At 52.0% G+C, this 20,334-nt stretch overlaps 1 protein-coding gene across 1 annotated transcript in view; it reads left to right on the forward strand.

The window, feature by feature from the left end:
• GRK5 (G protein-coupled receptor kinase 5) overlaps window positions 1–20,334 on the forward strand; it is a 212,580-nt gene that overhangs the window by 141,658 nt on the left and 50,588 nt on the right. The window contains exons 3-4 of the mRNA XM_047073520.1: window positions 4,198–4,310; window positions 16,014–16,091. Coding sequence (XP_046929476.1) covers window positions 4,198–4,310; window positions 16,014–16,091 — 191 coding nt within the window. The remainder of the gene's footprint in view (window positions 1–4,197; window positions 4,311–16,013; window positions 16,092–20,334) is intronic.

Raw genomic sequence — 20,334 nt, forward strand, 5'->3', positions numbered from 1 at the left:
AAGGACACAGCTCGCTGTCCTAGAGCTTATAAGGGGCCTAGAGCCTTCCCCATTTCCAGTCACCTTCCTCTAGATATGCTCCAGCCTGCCATATCCACTAGACCTCTGTTAACCGCAGCGAAGGTCAGATGTCATGTCACACAGGCCACACCCCCATTCTTGGTCTCAACTGACCACCAGCTGTTAACGCTAAGCCCATTACTGGATCATTAACCGGCCAGTAAGTTTAAGATATGTTTCCTCCCACTCTTCCACACCCCCCCCCCCAGTTGTTGAATTCAAGAAGAGAGGCTTAAAGTTGAAGGAACCTTCTTGTATCAAAAATCAGGAGAGCTTGGATGACAGTTTGTTAAATGAAGGACCCACAAGAGTAAAGCTAGAATAATTAGATGATCGGTGGGTACTTTGGGATAGAGGAGCCCGATGCTCCCTCATAACTTGAATAACGATAGCTTCTTTCTGGCTTGGAGGGAAGGGCCAATGAGACACATAGCCCAAAGCAGGATTTTCACTTTCTAGAAGAGTGTGTGTGTGTATGTGTGTGTGTGTGCAGCACGTGCATGCCTATGTGCATAACATCCCAGGGTTCTCTCAGCCTGAGAGATAGAGAGATTCAGAGACAGAAAAAGCTCTGCCCTTCTTTCCTGGAAGATCCTCCCCACCAAGCCCAACAGATCACACTTCGGAGGAGAGGTGTGGGCAGGGCCCTTGCAAGCTGGGTTTCAATGACAGGGAGGCTTCTGTGGAAACCGAGAAGAAAGGTCCCCTCTGCAGACGTATTACAGACCTCCCTGTGCTTCCAACTTGTATGGTCTGACTTTGCAGAAGCGACCAGCACCTTGGGTTTGCACTTGCCAATTTGCATCTCCTCCTGTCATTCTGATCAGTTTCCAAATTCATAGCCTCCCTTCTATGGCCTCCGTTTCTATTTCTAAAGGAACCACAAATGTTGCATTTTGATTTTGGTGGTGGTGGTGGCGATGCTTCCTCAGAAGATAAGCCCATTTATCTTTATAGAAGCCTGAGAGAAGAATCCAAATAGATGATTACCGATTCTTTTCTTTCTTTCCGGGCTTCCAGTGAGTGGCTTTCTTGCCTGGGATCCTCTGTACAGCTGGGAGAGGCATGGAACTGAGGTGCTGACAGCTTGTGTTGGAATCACATGGTGTTTACTGTGCTGCGAGTTTATAACAGTCTTGTTTCCATACTGACAGCAAACGCCATATGGAGAGAAAAAATCCTGTCAGATGAACCCTTAAGGAATCACAATATGGTACATGAAATCTCTTAATTGCTTTTGGAAATGGGGAGGGGCCCATCGTTCAAATCACATCAGCCATGCGGTTCTCTCTGCCATAACTGAATAAAACTGGAGTTTGACACAAGGTACTTTACTTCCATTCTGTCTGTGCTGGGGAGGTTCGGCTGATTGGGAAAGGATGAGGTAGCTTGCTTTCCTCACCTCGGTGGGGGGATCAGGTTCAGTGGGAGGCAGTGAGAACACAGGCTGTATCTACAGGGCATCATGCTAACAGGTGCAGGCCACAGACCTGTCACCCTCTTAGCTCCCTCCCTCCCAGATTCCCTGCTGTGGCTGATGATAACACTCATCTAACTTGACATTTTATTACTGTCACTTGGGATCTTGTCTGCTCACGCACACATTCCACCCTGTTCAACAGAATCCAAGCCCCCTGAGGGCTGGGATTGCATCCCGTTCCCTCCCCCCCCCCCCAATTCTGGCACACATCGAGGTGGGTTAAATGTTTGTTGGAGTGGCCATTTGTGAACCATCTGTGCATGGAAAGGTAAGGGAGTTAAGGCAGCAGTCCAAGGCGAGTTTCATCCCCGAAACCACTTGACGAGGGATCAAGAGGGGGAACTTGGAAGGTGGCTATCTGTGTTGATCAAAGCATCCACTCAGGAGAGAATGAGAACTTTTTGAGTGCCTTACACAGTGTACTTAGAACTGGTGACTGCCCACAAAAACAGTTCCTGCCTTCAGCCAGTTTACCCATGAGAGGAGAAGTGGGCTGTAAAACTCTCCAGCCTGTATGCCTAGGCACTTGCTCTTTTGGTTGCCAGAGACACAAACCCAACACCAAATTACTTCAACATTCTGTCGGGTAAATAAATGTGCAGGCACCAGGCTGGCCTCGGTGAGGCTGGCTTCACGGGCTCCTGAGACGTTCACACCACGGGGTTTCTTCCTTCCGCACTCAGTCCTGCTTTCTCCCCTGCTTCATCCTCTGTGGGTTCTCACTGCCCAGTGGGAGAGACAACTGTGGCAGCTCTTGGTGGACTGGTCCTGAGACCTCGGCATCCAAAGGAGAAGCAAGTGCCCTTCCTGTAACTTCTACAGGACTCTCACCAACTCAACTCGTATGCCTTGAGCCACCATTGCAGCCTGGAGATAGAGGGCTCTGATTGGCTAGCACTGAGTCACATGTCTGTTTCTGAACCTATCACTGTGGCAGAAACAGGGACCTCTTATTGTTTAGGGCTGAGTCAGGTGCCCGTCTTTCATCCGGTCTTGTGGCTGGGAGATGAGGGCTCTGATTGGTTAGCACGGGGTCATGTGCCCGTCGTGGGGCTCCCTTGGAACCCAGGGCTGGATTTTTGCAGACTCAGCGGAGATTCCTTGAAGGAATGCAGATGGAACAGACCAAAAACCCGACAAACACAATGATGACATGGTGTTTAGTAAACACTTTCTATGTGTTATGCTCTGTTCTGAGTCTTTCCTATGCATTGTCTTAGTCCTCATGACAGTCCTAGAAGATAGGTATGACTACTGTCCCCAGTTTACAGATGGAGAAACTGGGGTATAAAAGTGTTAGGTCAGTTGCCTCAGGGCACAGGCAGTGACTGGTGAGGCTGGGGTTTGAACGCAGGCAGTTTAGCTCCCAAGCCGGTGCTCACAGCCACCACTCTCCTTTCAAGTCAGAGCTTTCCTTTCTGTAAAGCTCTTTGGGTGTGAAAGTGAGTTGATGTGATGGTTGCATGCATATCCTTATTGTGTTCCTGATGTCCAGAGGAACTCCCCCCCCCCCCACCCCACCCTTGCTCCTCTGCATTTGAGGAGGATACAGTCGTTCCTTCTGGTTTGCTCCTGAGGTCACCTGACTGTTTCTAGTGCAGCTGCACAATCAAAGATCCGGTGTTCAGTGCTTGAGAGGGCAGGAGGCACCGGGTCTCAGTCGGTCCTTTGAGCATCTTTCTGGTCAAAGAAATCACCTGTGGAGGCTTTGGCATCATTAAGGAAGAACCAGAAGATCCCCTCTCCCCCATCTTACTTCCAACGTGTGCCTTTATTTTTCAGAGGAAGACTGAGGCCTAGAGAGCAAGTGAGTTGCTTAAAGTCACATAGCAGGTCATTGGCTCACACCCGGTCTCCAGGCGTCCAGGCTTGGAGTGTTACACTGCATTTCCTCTTTAGAACTCTCTTGGCTGCTGAGTGGCTGAGGGCTGGTCACTTCTCGTTTCCATGCCTCTAGCTCCTCAGCTGGAAGATGCAGGGTTTTCATAATTTGAAATGCTTTGGATTAGAAGTAATTTTGAAATCAGCTCATAAATCAACTTTTCGGATGTGGTTTGAGCTGCAGGCATGGTTTGATCCAGAGATTCATGACACCGTGAGGACACAGTGGTGGGTGTTATTTTCCCAGCTCTGACCTCTTCTGTGCGTGAGCCTCATTATCACAACAACTTTCCTTGCAGGGTCAATAACACGGCAAGTAGACCCTGGCCTCACCCCCATGCACCCCAACACCCAGAGGGAGAGAGAGCACTTCTGCTCGGTGTGCCCAGGCACAGTCTGTGGTCCACTCTGATCGGAACTGGCTTGGGTTACATGCCTGCCACCCTTATCCAGTCACTAACTGGGGAGTGTGACAGGGTGATCGGCCCCCCAGGGCGTGGAGGCATCATCCCCAGAACTGCTGGCATCTGGCATCAGGAAGGAGGAGTGAGCTAGGAACTAGAGTTTGGGTCATAACCGGTACCTTCCTCTACACCGCCCTTGTCCCCTCTGAGTCTGCACAGCCTGGAGATAAATAAGGGGTCCTGAGAATTTGCCAGTCATCTTGCTCCATCCGTCTGGGGCTCCGCATCCAGGTGTGGGTTGATTGGACGGCCCAGCCTGGCTCTCTCCTGCATCTCACCACATTCTTTTTTTTTTTTCCCCTCTGTTTCCAGACAGAGATTACTGCAGTTTATGTGACAAGCAGCCAATTGGGAGGCTGCTTTTCCGGCAGTTCTGCGAAACCAGGCCCGGGCTGGAGTGTTACATTCAGTTCCTGGACTCAGTGGTAAGTCCCTGCTCCCGGGGAGGCCCTGTGGTCCTCTGTGACCAGTGATTGTGTTTGCCCAAAGGAGAAGATAGGCCACATCGTTTATAAGGGTGAGAATGAAATTGTTGCTCAAGAGATGTCCAGCGCAGACTTTGAGAGTACCGACTTGTCTGCAAGTCTGCACCTGCTGGGTGACCATGGGTGACCCACCTTCCTCTGTGGGCCTCGGTGACTGCTGCTTTAAAGTGAAGCCCTGTCAGTTCTCTGATTCTGGGATCCTGGGTTAGTATACCAGGTAGTGCCTGAGGAACTTGGATGTCACCCCAAGATGACGCTTGGATTCCATGATCCCTTCTCTTGGCTGAAAACCCATTTTCTAAAAGTCCAAAGCTTGTGTTTGTGTACCTGTTTACTGTCTACTTCTCTGCTAGAATGCAAGCTCCCTGAGGCCAGGACCTGAGATTCCTAGGGCACAGGGCCTGGCACCTACAGGCATTAGGTGAACTTTTGTGGGATGAACATGTGTTGGTCATTTCAAGCCAATCTGACAGTTGCTGGCTCCAGCGGCTGCTGGCATGTGTAGCTATGTTTGATACCATATGGAGACTTTCTTCAGATTTCCTAGTCATTGGTTTAACAAATGGTGCTTGATCTGCATGGGCTTTTAGGACAGGGTGTAGGAATGAGCAGGAATTTCTCAGCACTTGTGCAGGAAGGCCTCTCACCTCAGCCTGGAAGACCGCCCTTTGGGTGTCTATCCAAGGAAGGTGGACAGTGGGTGGGAGGGCAAGGAATGGAGACCAGTCATGAAAGGAGTGGGGTATTTCCAGGCTCCCGAGAGACCGCTGTTTTCTAGCGGCCCTAATGCCACCCTTGGCTGCGGCCATCCTGACCTCTGTCTCGGTTTGGGGGACAGTGCTGTGGGGCCCAAGTTTCTGTGTCTGCTTCAGGGTCTCAATGTGGATCTGTAGATTTGCAAGCCAAATTGCCCACTGAGCGTCTCCGCCAAAAGTCGCCTTCCCCCAGATCCCCAAAGCTACCAGGCCTGACATGTTCCCTACTCCAGTGACCAGCACCCATAGTCACCCAAGCCTGAAATCTTTGCAATGTCCTTGACCTCTCCATCTTCCTCATCTCCTCCCCCATCTAATCAAAGACCATGTGCTTGGTTCCTTGGCCTCCCACGGACCAGTTCCCTCCATCACCTCTGTCTTGGTCTCAGTGGAGGCTCCCAGCATGTCTCACATAAGCGACTACGATGGTTTTCAACCTTGGTTGAGCAGTAGAAACACCTGGGGAGCCTTCAAAAAATACCAGTGCCGGGGCGCCTGGGTGGCGCAGTCGGTTAAGCGTCCGACTTCAGCCAGGTCACGATCTCGCGGTCCGTGAGTTCGAGCCCCGCGTCGGGCTCTGGGCTGATGGCTCAGAGCCTGGAGCCTGTTTCCGATTCTGTGTCTCCCTCTCTCTCTGCCCCTCCCCCGTTCATGCTCTGTCTCTCTCTGTCCCAAAAATAAATAAACGTTGAAAAAAAAAATTAAAAAAAAAAATACCAGTGCCTAAGCTCAAGCCCAGACTCATTAATTTGAATCTCTGTGGGGTGGAGGGTGAGAGCTAATATTTTCATAACTTCTCATAGTTTCAAACTGTAAAAAGTAAAGTCAAAGAATAGTCTATGCGCCCTTCACCCTGCTTTAACAATTACAAACTCTTGGCCGGTCTTGTTTGACCATGTCCTCCCCGTCTGTAGCATTTTGTAGTAAATATCATATATATTTTGCCCGTGAACATTTCAGTAGGTATCCCTACATGATAAGGGCCCTCTCTCTCTCTCTCTCTCTCTCTCACACACACACACACACACACACACACACACACATCACCACAATACCCTTAGTGGAGCTCTAAAAAAGTAATTATTATCATCAAATATTTGTGTTTAAATTTCCAACTTTCTCATACTTTTCATAAATGCATGTTTTGACAGGTTATAACCATCTCTCCTTGTTCATCCAGAAGAGTGACCCATAGTCTGAATTCTGCTCTGTCACCCCATGTGTCATGTAATAGGTTTCTCTGTGTTGCTTGTAAATTGCTCATTGAATCTAGAAACCTGATCATATTCAGGTTCCTTTTTTTTTTTTTTTTCCCCCAGCAAGGGCTGGGGGACTGACTTCATAAGTGGTTTTGTGTTCTTCTGTCAGGGGACATTACTATCTGCTTGTCTTTCTTTTAGAGATGGCAGCAGGTTTAGGTATTCAGTGCCTAAATCTGTTGATAAATTAGGGGTTGCAGCATGCTGACATTCTAATTTTGTCATCCCTTCTTCATTTGCTAACTGGGTGACAGTTCCTTTCAATTACTGTTTGGTTACCCACTGATAAAGTTCATTCATTCTATCCCTATATTTATGCTTTTAAAGTACCAAATCAGTTCACCAGCACCCCTCTGTAGTAGTAACCAATTTGTTTTGAAAGCGTGGATTTAAACACGGGATGCATTTCGATGCATGGTGGTTGATTCTCCATGGTCTCATTGTTGGCCCCCAGGTTGGCTTCTGAGCCCTTGAGAAGACCCAGGAGTCATGGACAGTCTCTTTGCTAAGTGGTAGGATGTGATGTGACAGCTCATCTTGTATGTTTCCTGCCCTAGACGTAGAGTCCATTGTATCTCCAAGGAGCCCTGGTTCCTTCTACTGGGAAATGGTACTTGGAGACCACAGTTTGATACTAGGGGTGCTCATTACCAGTGGATGGGCCCTTATTTCTAATAGACATTGGTATTTTCCAAGTCACCCATGACTGTACTGTGTATCCAGGGCTGGGCGACATGGACAACCAGTATAAAGTCCACGTTCTGAGGCCGAATACCAGACCTCCCTCTGACAGGCCCCCGAACCTGCACTTTCATCCTCAACCTTCGCCTGGGTCTTTCTTGAGCTGTGCGTTCCGGCCCTGCCACCTGACTTGCCGCCACAGAGGCTGAAGTCTCTCGGCACCGGCTCCCTCACTCTCGATGCCTGAAATGCCCCCCACCTCCCCTCTGCCTGTCAAATGCCTGCTTGTTGTCTCGTACCCTACTCTCAGAAGCATTCCCCACCACCCCCTCCCTGCTGCACCCTCTGCTCTGGGTCCTCCCTCCAGCATGCACCCGAGCCTCAGTACTGGGCTGTGCTGGCAGAATGGTATGTTAATAGGGAGTGCGGGCTCCAGAGAAAGACTGAAGGAACTGGCTGGTGGGGAGACCTTGGGCCGGGAGACCTTGCGGAACCCTCTGTAAGATTTAGCCAGGTGAGTGTGTGGTGGAACAGCATGGCAGGCAGGGGAACAGCTAGTGTGGCAGCCTGCAGGCATGGAATCTGTGGCTGGAGTGGAGGGAGCAAGGGCAGAGGGGGGTCTAGGAGAGGTGTGGTCATGAAAGACTTTGTGCCATTAAAGAACTTTGACTTTGAGTGAAATGGGGAGCCACTGGAGGATTTTGAACAGAGCAGTGGCATGGTCCAACAGGTTTCTAAAAGATCCCTGAGGCTCCTGTGTTGGAACAGGTAGGAGCTCTGATAGGAGCTACTAAAGATGAGAGCTGATGGTTGCTCGAGCCAGCGTGGGAGCATTCGGCAGTGGTGACAGTGACTGCATTTGGGGCGTGTTTTTGAGGCAGAGTTGACAGTACTTTCAGATGCAGTGTGGGTGAGACAGAAGAGTTATGGATGGCTTCAAAGTGTTGACCTGATCGGATGGAAGGGTGGTGGGAGAGAAAGGCTGTGGGAGGTGCATTTGGGGGAAGACCAGGAACTCCGTTTTAGGCACACGCGGCTGGATGGTCTCTCAGACACCCAAGTGGAGATGATTGAGGGGAGATTGATGTTCAATTCTGGGGTCTGCGAGAAAGTTCTGGGCTGGAGATGGAAGACTGGGACTTGTCAACACACAGCTGGTATTTAGGGCCATGGGCTGGGCAAACTGACCAAGGAGACAAATGTGGAAGGAAAGATGAGGACCAGAGCCTGAGCCCTGGACCAAGACTGCTCCCCATTTGGAAACGATGAGGCATCACCAGCTTTGAGACTCATCTAGAGAGTTGATGAGGCAGAGCAGGGCAAGGCTGAACCCAGGAGCCAGTGGAATTTTCCAGCCACGTGTCTTGTTAGACACTTATAGTCAGTTTGAGAAGAAGAAGAAAAAAAAATCCAATGGATGCCCATTTTCATTCTGGTCGTGCAGACGCTCCCTTTTGCTGGGCCTGTACCAAGAGCTTTTTTTTCTGGAAAGGAAATGTGAGTCTGGCTCCTCTGTTGATGCGACAAATGCTCTTTACATACGTCTTAACGCGGCCGCCACTCCTAGAGCCGACCCGCCCCTTGCGTTTTGTCTGCATCTCTGGGAATGAGCGGGGCCTTTTCATCACCCATCTTGACGTCAAATGACCAGCCTTTGGAACACCTCTTTTACGCAGGAAGACTTTATTGAGTTTTCCAGGGCTGGCGCAATTCTTGTCTGAAATATGTTTTTTTCCTTCCATCCTGCCTGGAACTCCAAGGAGGCAGCATACAGCCCCGGTGCTCCCTGGCTCAGCCAGCACCGTCCACACCGTTCCCACCTCTGTGTTGAATTCCTACCAAGCGGAGTTTATTAAAAATAACCCGTCCTCGTCAGGCTCTGACGTAGTCCCCGGGAAAGGCTGCTCTCCTGCACAGTCCTAATGTCTGAGTTTCTCAAGTCAAGCAGGGGACTCATGGCTGTCTTAAAATGGGGCCTGGGTGATTCGGGGGTGGGGCGCAGGATGGTGTGTGTATCGTTCATCAGAGGTAATTCTGCAGGGGTCATTCAGCCTTCGTCTCAGTTTTCAAGGGCTTTCTGGGAGCCTCAGAAGGACTCTCTCATTGCCTCCCACAGAGAAACAGAGTCAGTGGCCAGAGTCAAAGCCATGACTAGATTTGGTTTCAAAGAGGATTTGACCATCTGGTCAGGGTTCCAGTGTAACCTCCTCAGGACAACAGAGTCTTTGCACAGACTCCTTGAAGATTGATGTACTGCCTCTCTCACCTGTTTTCTGGGAGCCTTGATGGCATCCCAGCTCACCTGAAACCCTCCTATCCCCCCACTTGGGTGTGACTGAAACTTTGCAGGTTTCTTCTCTTTGGGGTTAGGGGAGGTTTGGCAGATACTCAACCAGTTTTTCAGCACTTCTTTACTGAATATATCCAGTATATCATACTCCATTCTAGCAGTTGGCAGCTACACGCTGAGCAGAAATAAGTGCCTGCCCTCATGGCACTGGCTTTTTGATTAAATGAAAGATTGAAAAATAAATACATAAAGGAAAATTTCAATGAAGTGAGTGATACTAGCCACGAGTTTAGAAAACTAAGTATTCATTATCTATTGCTGTGTAAGAAATTACCTCAACACTTAGAGGCTTGAAACAACAAGAAACACTTACTATCTCACGGCTTTTGTGGGTCAAAAATTTTGGAATGCTTTCCCGAGATGCTACTGGCTCACAGTTTCTTAAAAGGTTCTATTAAGATGTTGGCTGGGGCTGCAGTCATTCAAGGCTTGATCTGTTTCCAAGTTTATGCACTTGGCTGGTGGCTGTTTCCAAGTTTATGCACTTGGTGGTGGCTGTTGGTTGGAGGCCTCTGTGTTTTCCATGTGAACCTCCCCACGGGACTGCTTGAGTGTCCTTCTAACATGGCTGGCTTTCCCCAGAGTCAGTGGTCCAAGACAGCCTGCTAGAAGCTGCAATGTCTTTTATGACCTAGCCTCAGAGATTCCATACTATCATGGCCCCATTATCATGTTTACACAGGTTAGCCCTTTTCAGTATGGAAAGAGACTTCTCAAGAGCATGAGTAGCAGAAGGCAAGGATTATTAAAGTCTCCATCTTGGAGACTGGCAGCTACAACTATGAGGTTACAACGAATGAAATCTTGTATCAGGAAATGCTGAAAGGCACTTCAAGCCATTCATTAGACTATAGGGAATCACTTGAAATCAGTGTGCGATCACCTGGCTTTAAATATGCCTGGTTACTCTGAAATTATTTGTAAAACAATTTGCTGTGTCTCATCAGAGTAGTCAAGCATCCTGCTTCTCTTATAATTCAGACCCAGTATTTGTCTTGTCTTTCTATCACTTTTGTGCTCTCCCCCAAAGAGGAAGCTGGGAGGAGAGTAACCATTCTTCAGATGGACGTAGAGACCCTCAGAACAGTTGGTGAAGCCAGACTCAGGGATCAGAGTCATTTGAAGAAGTCTAACACTTATAAAATGGGTTCATATAGCAGAAGCCTATGGAATTTTCCAGTGTCCTGGATACCCACCCATTCTCCTGTCCTAGAAGCTGCCATATTGTTAATGGTATGACCCACAGTCCACAGTTTTCTGGAGCAGGGATGAGCATGTGAGCCAATGTAGGCCAATGAGCTCTTTCTCTAGAATTTGTAAGCTGGAGAAGAAGTCCTTCTCTGGTAAAGAAGGCTTAAAATAAAAATATTGAGAGCTGTTGACTGCCATGTGCCACCGGAGCAAGCCAGTCAGCACTGAGAGAGAACGAGGCACGTGTGGGCATGTGCGCACACACACACACACACACACACACACACACACACGTGCGCACGCAGATGAGAGTGGGTTCCAGAAGCCCTCACGTTGCTGGTTCCTGGTGGTCCAGGCCTGGCTGCATTTTCATTCTCCTCACAATTTGGTTATTCAATCCATCCTTGATTTCTAGGAGCTAAGAGATAACGGTTCTGCCCGAACTAGGTTAGGTTGACGTTCTTCTTCCTTAGAACTGAAAGAGTAATAGGGAGAGTGAAAGGCCTTTGCACAGTGGCCTTATGAGCCTTGTTGGAGAATGAGGATGGAGAAATAATTCTGGGGCTAGGGGAGAGAGGAGCAGCAGCTGGGCAGCCCAGGGGTGGTGGACGGGGTGGGGAGAGAGCCACTCTGGGCTGAGGCTGTCAGGAGGACGATGGGATAAGCAGAAGGTGAGGGTGTGGCCCCTTTGCTATGGGAGCCTGACAGCTGCTGGTGAATATGTCACCTCACCCCAGAGGTCCTTCCTTCTTTTTAACCTTTGCCCCAGCCAGGGTATGTTGCACAAGCACACAAGGACTGTGGTGCTGTCGAGGATAGTCTGGGGTCCCCTTGGGGTCACTGCTACCACTCTCGGGTTGTGTTCCTACATGGCCAGGAGGCAGCTCCTCCCTCCCTTCTTTGTCCGGTCACATCCCATCTGTTGCCTTTGGGGGGGCAGGGCCAGTGACTCCCTTCCTGACCTGGGCCCAAGAGGGCTCTTCAGATGGCAGCTGGAGACCAGAGAACATTCTGCCCAGGTAGATACAGGCTTTGGGGCTGACCAGGCCCACCCCACCGTCAGACCCCTGGGGGATGCCCCTTTGTAAGTACTTCTTCATTCCAGCTGGGGAGCAGAGAAGCAGCAAGGTCAGGGCCCAGCTATCTGAAGGACTGTTCAGTCAGGATCCCGGCAGGAGATGAAAGGCCCACCCACGAGTGAGTGTGGGGCTGCTGATGAGGTGCCAGGCAGGATGGGGACATCAGTGGTGCTGATGCGGTAAGTCAGGGCCTTTGCCACCTCTAGGTCTGCAGGGACCAGGGAAGGGACCGATGCAGGCCAGCATACACCAGCTGGGTCTTTAGAAGTGGGGTCCGGGAACCATGGTGCCCAGGTGGGCAGGTGACTGCCCACCCTGTCGCCTGCCCCACACCAGGGTGGAGAGTGATTCCACAGAGGCACATGGAGACCTCCAGACCACACGGGCAGCACAGGCAAGGCGCCGAGGCCGGTGTGGGTGGAGCTGGGTGTTTCTCCAGAAAGGGCCGTGGTGAGCAACACTGCCAGCCAAGCACGTCACTTGTCCCTGCCGCGAGGACTGTGGAAAAGCTGACCACGTTGGTAATTACAGCAGCCGGAGGTGGCAAGACCTCATAGCATCTCTGACTTCATCTTCTTGTCGGGGCAGGAGAAGGTCTCCCAGGAGGAGGAGGTGACATCTGAAGTTGGTCAGAGGCCGAGAGGGATCCGGCTCAGCCTCCGCTCTTTAAACCAGTGCCGGCTTCTTTGAAAACGTGGCAGGTCCCCTTTTACTGGCTTGCGGGCCTCGCATTTTTAGAAATCATCAGAGGAAAGTGTGTTTTAATAGGCCATATTTTCACCGGCATTTTCTGAGATTGATGATGTAATTAGAGCAGACCAAGAGGATGAAACATTAGGTTTATAAACTAGGATGCGCACAGATGTTTATACTCTTCGGCAGGCACAGATCTGTAAATGATTTTTTTGCCTTAAACCTAACATAGTGTTTTGCTCTTTGTGTTATAGCAGCATCTCCTCCACAAAGGCCATTTCTGTGTTTGGCATAAATCACAGTGCGAACAGAGGCTCGTGAAATGGTGCCTCCCTCCGTTGGATGTACGTCGGGAAGAGAAATGCCCTCCAAGTGGATCGGCATAGGTGCCCTTTGGCACTCTGGCTGTTAGGGTTGAGCTCACAGGTTTCAAATGGGCCTTACAGCAGGGACGACGGCTCGTGTCCCCTCTGGTGAGGGAAGGGGAGAAGACCTATCACCCTCTCTGGGTGGAGGGAACCCCCTTACAGATGGAGGTCACGGGGGCACTCCTCGCATGTAGTTTTCTCTCTTCTCATTGAAGTCTTTGTGTGCCCTTGCCCGAGCCAACGCTAATTGTAAATTTCTAGGCTGTTGGCCCAACCTCTTATTTGCTGCTCATGTTTTCTGGTTTTAGCTGATTTCAGCAGCTTCTGCCCACTACCTGGGCAAGAGTGTTCCCATAGCAGTGGATTCCCGGGTGGTCCCCTGCCTCTGGTGCTGTGATCTGCCTGAGTTCTGCCGGCCAAGCTGAGCCGCCATGGTGCCTTCTCTCTGTCGGAGGCCTCTCGGGGGTCACTGTAGAGACACGGCCTGTCACTCCAGGTGACTTAATCAGTGTGGAAAGCCCAGCTGGAAGCCTTCTGTTGGTTTTCTGCCTCCCAACACAAATGCTCTTCAGGTGGTGGTGACCTGACATGGACTCTCAAAGAAAGGCCTTTTGATCCTGGGCTGGGGATGCCTGTCCCCGCGTGCTCCCGGCTGCCTCCCTGTGGAACTGTGGCGCCCAGCCGCCCAGCCGGGCCTCTGCTGGGAGGCAGCTGACCTGAAAGTGATGTTATTTTTTTAACGTGGGTTTTAGTACCCAGAGCAATAATATTTTCAGCTGGTTATTGAGGCTGATTAATGAGCTTCAAGCCTCCATTTGGTTAAATAGAGCTGCCTTCACAGATGTATTTTGGGACAGTGCAAATCCAGGGTTCTGCATGGGATTGAGTTACCCCGAAAGGTGGTCGGCCATTTGCCCGGGGCCTGGGCCCTGCAAAGCAGTCTGGGTAATTCCCATGGTGCCAGACCACTAGGCGGGTTTTCAGAGCAACAGGACACTGGGTGCTTCTCTCTTCATCCTTGAAAAATGGTGGTCAGTCGTGCTCTAGAACGATGAGCCCCTTTGGAGACGTAGTTCCCAGCCCTCTCACATGCTCACTCCATTGTATTTGAACTGGTTATTGGTGCTCTCAGAGCCTCAGTTTCTTCATCTGTAAACTGGGTGAGCCTATAACCTACTCCACACTATGTGTGTCCGGGGGGCGGGGGGAGGGCAGATGTGCACACATGTGTTAGTTTGGGGGGATTGTTGGGGAGCATAGGGGGGACAATAGCAGGAAAAACTCCAGGGGAAAGAGCCACCGTCTCTCCTTAAATAGTCTCACGAAATCATCAATCAAATCAATTCAAGAAATGATCAATCCCACGAGACTAGTCTTAATAAAGGTGTGGAGGCACTGGCCTTGGCAGGGACGTGCACTGAGACGGGTGGCCCAATGGAAGTCAGGAGGCTAGTGCTCCTGTCCTGGCTCTGTTGTGACCAGCTGTATGATTTTAGGTCAGTCCTTTCCTTCCCTGAGCCTTGGTGTCCAGCTCTGAAAAGTGAGGGAGTCGGATTCCTTCCAGAACCACGATCCCATCGCTCTGTGATCCAAATGATTGAAGTGTTCATATTTCTTCCTTGGTGAAAATCACTGAGTCTTGATTCTCTGTGAGAAGAGAAACGGTAGCACAAGGAAACTCAGCCACGTTGTGGGGAAGTGTGCCAGGCTGCATCCGTGGGCTTTCCAAATGTGCCTGTGCTTTCCCTTGTCCAGGAGGCTCTTCTGGACTGGCCTGGGGGAGAAACTGGACCCTAGGCACTGGGCTGAGGGGTTGCCCTGAACCACGCCAGGAGGGCTGGGGCGCCTGGCTCCACGGTGTTTCAGTCTGTCTGTGTTGACGTCATTTCCTCTGTCTCTTTTGAAATAGCTGTGCTTTTGGACCGAGGTTGACAAATCCTTGGGTGGTGGATTTTGAAATGGTTGTAAACAATGTGCAATTAGTTCTCTTGTCTAAATGAGAAAGGCAGGCTTACCCAGGCTTCTTGTTAACCGGAGGCCTTGCCTCCTCTTGGCAAAGGCATCAGATGTGAGTGAAGGAGCCCCTTTTGAGGTCAAGGAAAATAAGGTTTGTCTTTTGGAGGTCCACTGACTTGGCCAGCGATCTGGAGTCCTAAATTCCTTGGTGTTGTTGACAAAGAGCTCTGGTGTGGAGGTCGGCTGCTACCTCCCTGAATGACCCTGGGCATGTCTGCTGAACCTCTCCTGCCCTTCACATGCGGATGAAGGGGTATGGCAGTGGCCCCCCCGGCCTCCCATGTCACTATCTGGGCTTTTTTAAGGTTCAGATAAGAACATATGAAAAATCTCTGTGTGTTCATTTTATAAGCTGAAAGCTGCAAAATGTAAGGCATCGATATTAATGTTTTCTCTTGGAAGGCATAATAATGACGGGGTGATAATTATGCAACTGTTCATTGAGCAGCATGTATTTGTTTTTAATTTTTTTTTGATGTTTATTTATTTTTTGAGAGAGAGAGTGTGAACAAGGGAGGGGCAGAGAGAGAGGGAGACACAGAATCCGAAGCAGGCTCCAGGCTCTCTCTGAGCTGTCAGCACAGAGCCTGACGTGGGGCTCAAACCCACAAGCTGTGAGATCATGACCTGAGCCGAAGTCAGATGCTTAACTGACTGAGCCACCCAGGCGCCCCCATTTGAGCAGTATTATTATGTGCCTGGCTCTGGGCTAAGAACTTTATCACTTTCTGTCTGCACAAGTGCCTTGTAGTAGGTGCTTTTTCTATCTGCATTTTAGAGTTTAAGGAATTTGTCTAAGGTCACGCAGCTGTAAGGTCTGAGTGACCTGAGGGCAGGACAACCTCTCCGGACCTTCCCGTTTGGTGGCTGGTTATTTTCCAGGGGCTTCCTGTGATTTATCGAAGTTGGTGGCTCTCAACCCCTAGCTGCCAGGGGCCCTGCCCTCGCAGCTAGAGGGTCTGTCGGTTGGTGTGGGGTGGTCTGTTTGCTCCTGATGATTCTAACGTGCAGCCCGAGAGGAGAGGGCCTGCCCTGAGCACGTGTTCATGGATGGTGCCAAGTAGGCTGGGCTGGACGTCAAGGCTCCTTGGCCAGGTCGGCTCCCCAGTCCAGGCCTCAGCTTCCTGCCCTGTGGAGGAGGGATTAGTCCCTTGACCTCCATGGTGTCTTCTCTGGGGGCCGCTGAGGTTGTGTAACCATGAGAAGCTCATGAGCAGTTCTGATACTGTTCTTGTGCTTTTTCTCTTTCAGGCAGAATATGAAGTTACTCCAGATGAAAAACTGGGGGAGAAAGGGAAGGAAATTATGACCAAGTACCTCACCCCAAAGGTAAGAGGCTGCCCCAACCCCACAGCAAGAGGAAAAGGGAGGTCTTTTAGAGGAATTTGGGCCCTGGATCCGTGCCAGGCCATGTGGGGGGCTGTGAAGCACATGTAAAGCACGCACAGCCACGGGGCTGCAGAGACCCCGTATCTCATCCTCCCCCAGCAAGTGCCCAAGACTAGTGAGGCCCAAGGCGGGTGGGCCTGGGTGGGGAGGCCTGCTCGCTGGGGCCCAGTCCCCTCCAGGGACCCCATGCTGGCCATACCCAAGGATTTGTAGCTGGACAGGTGGAGACCTGGCCCAGCTGGGGTCAGGAGTGCCCAGAAGAAAGGGCACAGCGGGCGTGGTTTGGAGAGGATGGTGTGGAGGGAAAGGGCCCAGGGGTGGGCAGGAAGGAAATGGGGTGGCAGAGGCGACATTGGGTGAATACATACAGAACGTGGAGGATCCTAAAGTATGTTCTGGGTATACTGATGGGAGAGGGGCCCCCACGGCCCTACCTCAGGAGCACCCACACCCCAACGCTGAAGGAATAGTACCAGCCCCTGGGGTCCTGGTGGTCTTGGTTCCCTGGAACCTGTTCCTTCTCACCCCCAACTTGACAGATAAAGGTGGTCTCCATCTGGTTCAGAACTTGGCCTGGGAGCCTGGGGTTCTAGTGCCATTTTTTCTCCCCACACAATCCAGTCATGTTCCCTCACTGGGCCTCAGTTTCCGTTTCTTAAATGTGGCCCTCCCTGCCAGACCCACCTTCTAGAGGTCTTAAGAGTCTGAGTTGAGACCTGTACCCACACAGTTTTGGGTGTGTCCTGTACCCTTGTGGGCCAGCAGTGGCTTCCTCCTCCTCTGGGACTGGGCACGCCCTCTGTCCCAGGCTGCTGGTGGACTGGGGCTACCACAGCCTATGTGACGGGGTCCTGGGTGTTCACCCGTCCATACAGAGTGTGCCAGGGAGTAGCAACACAGGCATGCAGATCAGGAAACGGCTTCACCCCTAGTTTACCATGTGACGTCGGCCTTCCTCTCCCGGGGTCTCAGTGTTCTTTGCTGTAAAATGGGTGAGACTTGACCAGATAATGGCAGAGGGTCCCTGCAAATGGGCTCATCGTGGACTCCGTTCTCTCAGCCTACACTGAATGACACATGATTCACAAGATAAGAACCAAACAAGGAGAAAAATGGGAGATGCTTCAGTCAGAGAGAGAGGGGTGTTGGCAACGAGGCATAGAGACTCCCCGGATGTGACATTTAGCCCCTGATAAAAGACCAGCCCTGCCCCTACCTGCCTGCCACCTTGGGGGCACTGCCCCGTGGCTGGTGTCCCTTCGCAGCCGCACCAAAGCAGGATGCAGTTACACTGGTTTCCGGCCGCTGCTCAGGGTGACTCCACTCAGACAGGGAGGGTTGTGGGCAGAACGATCCGGGTCACGTACGGCTCCTTCAGCACCAGGTGGCCTTCTGACAGCCAGCGACACCCTTGCAGAGGCATCCAGGGTGACCTCAGGGCTTTCTACCCACAGCAGCTCCTTCAGACTTTAAAATCAGGCCTCCTCTCCCCTGCTCGTACAGACTGTCTCTGCATATTTGTGTAGGTTTTAACTCCGTGACATGAAAGTCCCTTGAAGTGGTACACCCCATCTTGATGTTCTCAGCAAGGGTCCCAGGGGGTCCTTGGCAGCTCTGGTCCCACCTCATACCCTTGCTGCCCTCTCGGGAGTTACGGAGGTCCGGGGGGCCCTGAGCGTGTGGGGTTCCCCCACCGCCAGGGTCTCTCGTACCACACCGAGTCCTGCTCTGGTGCTCATCTCCAGCATCTGCAGGTGGCCAGGGGGCATCCCTGTGCAGTCTCACACCCAGAGGTGTCTCCTGCGTCACTTCGTGCCACTCGTGCCGAGCCCTCACCCCTACTTGTCATTCTCTCGCTGCCTCCCCTTGGGGTCTCTGTGTTTCCGCTTCCTTCTGTCCGCGTGACGGGCAAGCGCTCGCGGTACGTCGGCACATTTCAGAAATGAGAGGATTCAGTTCGTAAAATGCCCCCAGACGCTGAGCGGGGCCGGCTCCCTCTGCACACGGCGTGGCCCTGGGCACATGTGGCTGCCCGCTCCGTCTGCGGGGCCCCTGGGCAGCCCTGCCCTGCTTTGTTTCAGACACAGGCCTCTTTGGCGTCTATGGAAGCGCTCAGGTTGAAAGTGGTCAAGAAGGAGACGTGTCTGAGCGGGGTCCCTGTCCACCCACACTTACAGCTGCTGACGTGCGGCTTTTGACCTGGTCACCTCTTGAAACAGCAGGAACGCCTTGGGCATAAGCAGGGCCCAGAGGCCTGGGGAGGTGGGGGAGAGCAACAGCTCACCAGCTGAGCGCCCCCCAGGCGTTGTGTGTGCTGGCTTCCATCTCTGGGACACGAGAGGTGGCCAGGTGGCGGCCAGGGCCCAGGGAGGCGAGTAACATGCTGTGGCCCCTCAAACGCTAGAGTCTTCGGCTGCCCTCAGCAAAGGCGGTTTCCGCAGTGCCTGAGCTTTGCCAGTCCGGCTCTGCATCTGCGCCCAGTTTGGGGCTGCCCGCCCGCTTGTATTCCCCCAGACATGTGTTGAGGACCCACTGTGTGCAGACACGCTCACCTGATCCCTGCAGCTACCACGTGATGTGATTCTGTTGGCTCCGTCTATGGTTGAGCCCGGGGAGGTTCAGGAGGGGCTGTCACCGTCCCAGGTCATGCAGCTGGGACTTGAGCCCTTGGTCTTCACCCCGTGGTGCACTGTTTCCCACTCCTGGCCCCTCACTGCCCTCCTGCCACCCTGCCCGGGAGCATCTGCGGGCCTGGCTGTGATCCACAGGGAGGATGAAGTGCTCCTCTGCTCGGCCCTGCCAGCTCCTCAGGCCCATCCAAGGGCTGCTGCAGGGGACTGTTTCACTCTCTGCCGACCAGAAGCCTCTGCTGGTGGACCCCATCCCGCCCTCCAGACCTCCCTGCCCCTGCTCAGCGCTGCCTCCATTTCCTGGAGGGATGGGGCCCAGACTCCTCATCAGCTCAGATGGTTTTACAAGTGCCTCAGAGCCTGCCAACATTTTTTCCTTAAGTACTCCTCAATTTAAAGAATTTAAACCACACCATGTGTTATGGCCCAGGGGCCTGGGGGAGGTGGTCGAAGCAGTCCCATGGGGCGACTGTTTTCCTACAATAAATTTCACACTGCCTCCCAGTCCTTCCTGTAGACAATCTCTCAGGAGCCGTTTTCACTTCTCAGTTCTGCAGATGGCCCAGGTGCTGGAGAGCCAGGGGTGAGGCTCCGGCATTGGCCCTCAGGTCTCTGAACAACCCCCAGAGTCATTGTCCCCAAACCCAGACTGTCCTTACCTTGAGCGTGTCTCAGCTCTAAGCAGCAATTCCAAAGGGTAGGCTGAAGGACACTGATCATCTGAGAAGCTCTGTGGGCAACTACATGTGGGCAACACTATCTGCTGCATGTGCCCCTTGTGAAAATTCACCTGGCACGTGAGCATCTCAAAGGCCCTAAGAAGCCCTGCAATAAAGAAACCTGTTTAACCGCAGACAAAGCATTTCCCAAACTTATTTGACCATAAAACCTTCCACCACCCCCCCCCACCGCCCAAATTTTACACCCTGCTGAATACATCTGTGGCTACAGAACACATCCAAGGGGCTTCATGACCTGGTTTCCTTCTGCTTCAAAATGCTTTCTCCTGATACCCCTCCCACAGGCCCCACACTGGGCTTTGGCCCAGTCTCTTCTTGACGACCACATCTCGTTGTCCCCTATTCAGGCCGTTCCCCACAAGGCCCTTCACCTAGACCTTTACTCTGTTTTTCTCCCTTCCCTGTTTCTCAGCCTGATACCTTGGCTGCACACAGCCCCTTGCCACTGGTCAGATGCCATCACACCTACTTGGGCGGTCACCAAGCACGCCGCGCTGTGTACTCATGCAAGTACATGAGGTCGGTGCTTCCGTGCCCCGGTGCAGGGGTTCTGAGGAGCCCGCCCTGCAGAGGGTGACACACATCAACGGGTCCGTCAGCAGCAATGTGACGGGAACAGTGGCAGAACTGTGCAAAGGGAAAAGGGAAGAGGGGAGGAGGATCCTGAGCAGCTGCCCCTAGACCACCCTGGACAAGCCAGGGAGGCTTCTGGGAGGTGAGGCAGCTGAATCAAATTTTAAGGTGATGAGGAGGAAGAGACCAGGTATGAATGAAAGGAAAGAAGGGCGTTTCATGGGCAAAGGTATAGAGCAT

The sequence above is a fragment of the Lynx rufus genome, unplaced genomic scaffold (genome assembly GCF_022079265.1).
Source record: "Lynx rufus isolate CCGP_SWC_20201006 ecotype Redwood Valley unplaced genomic scaffold, mLynRuf1.p SCAF_11, whole genome shotgun sequence".
NCBI classification, from domain to species: Eukaryota; Metazoa; Chordata; class Mammalia; order Carnivora; family Felidae; genus Lynx; species Lynx rufus.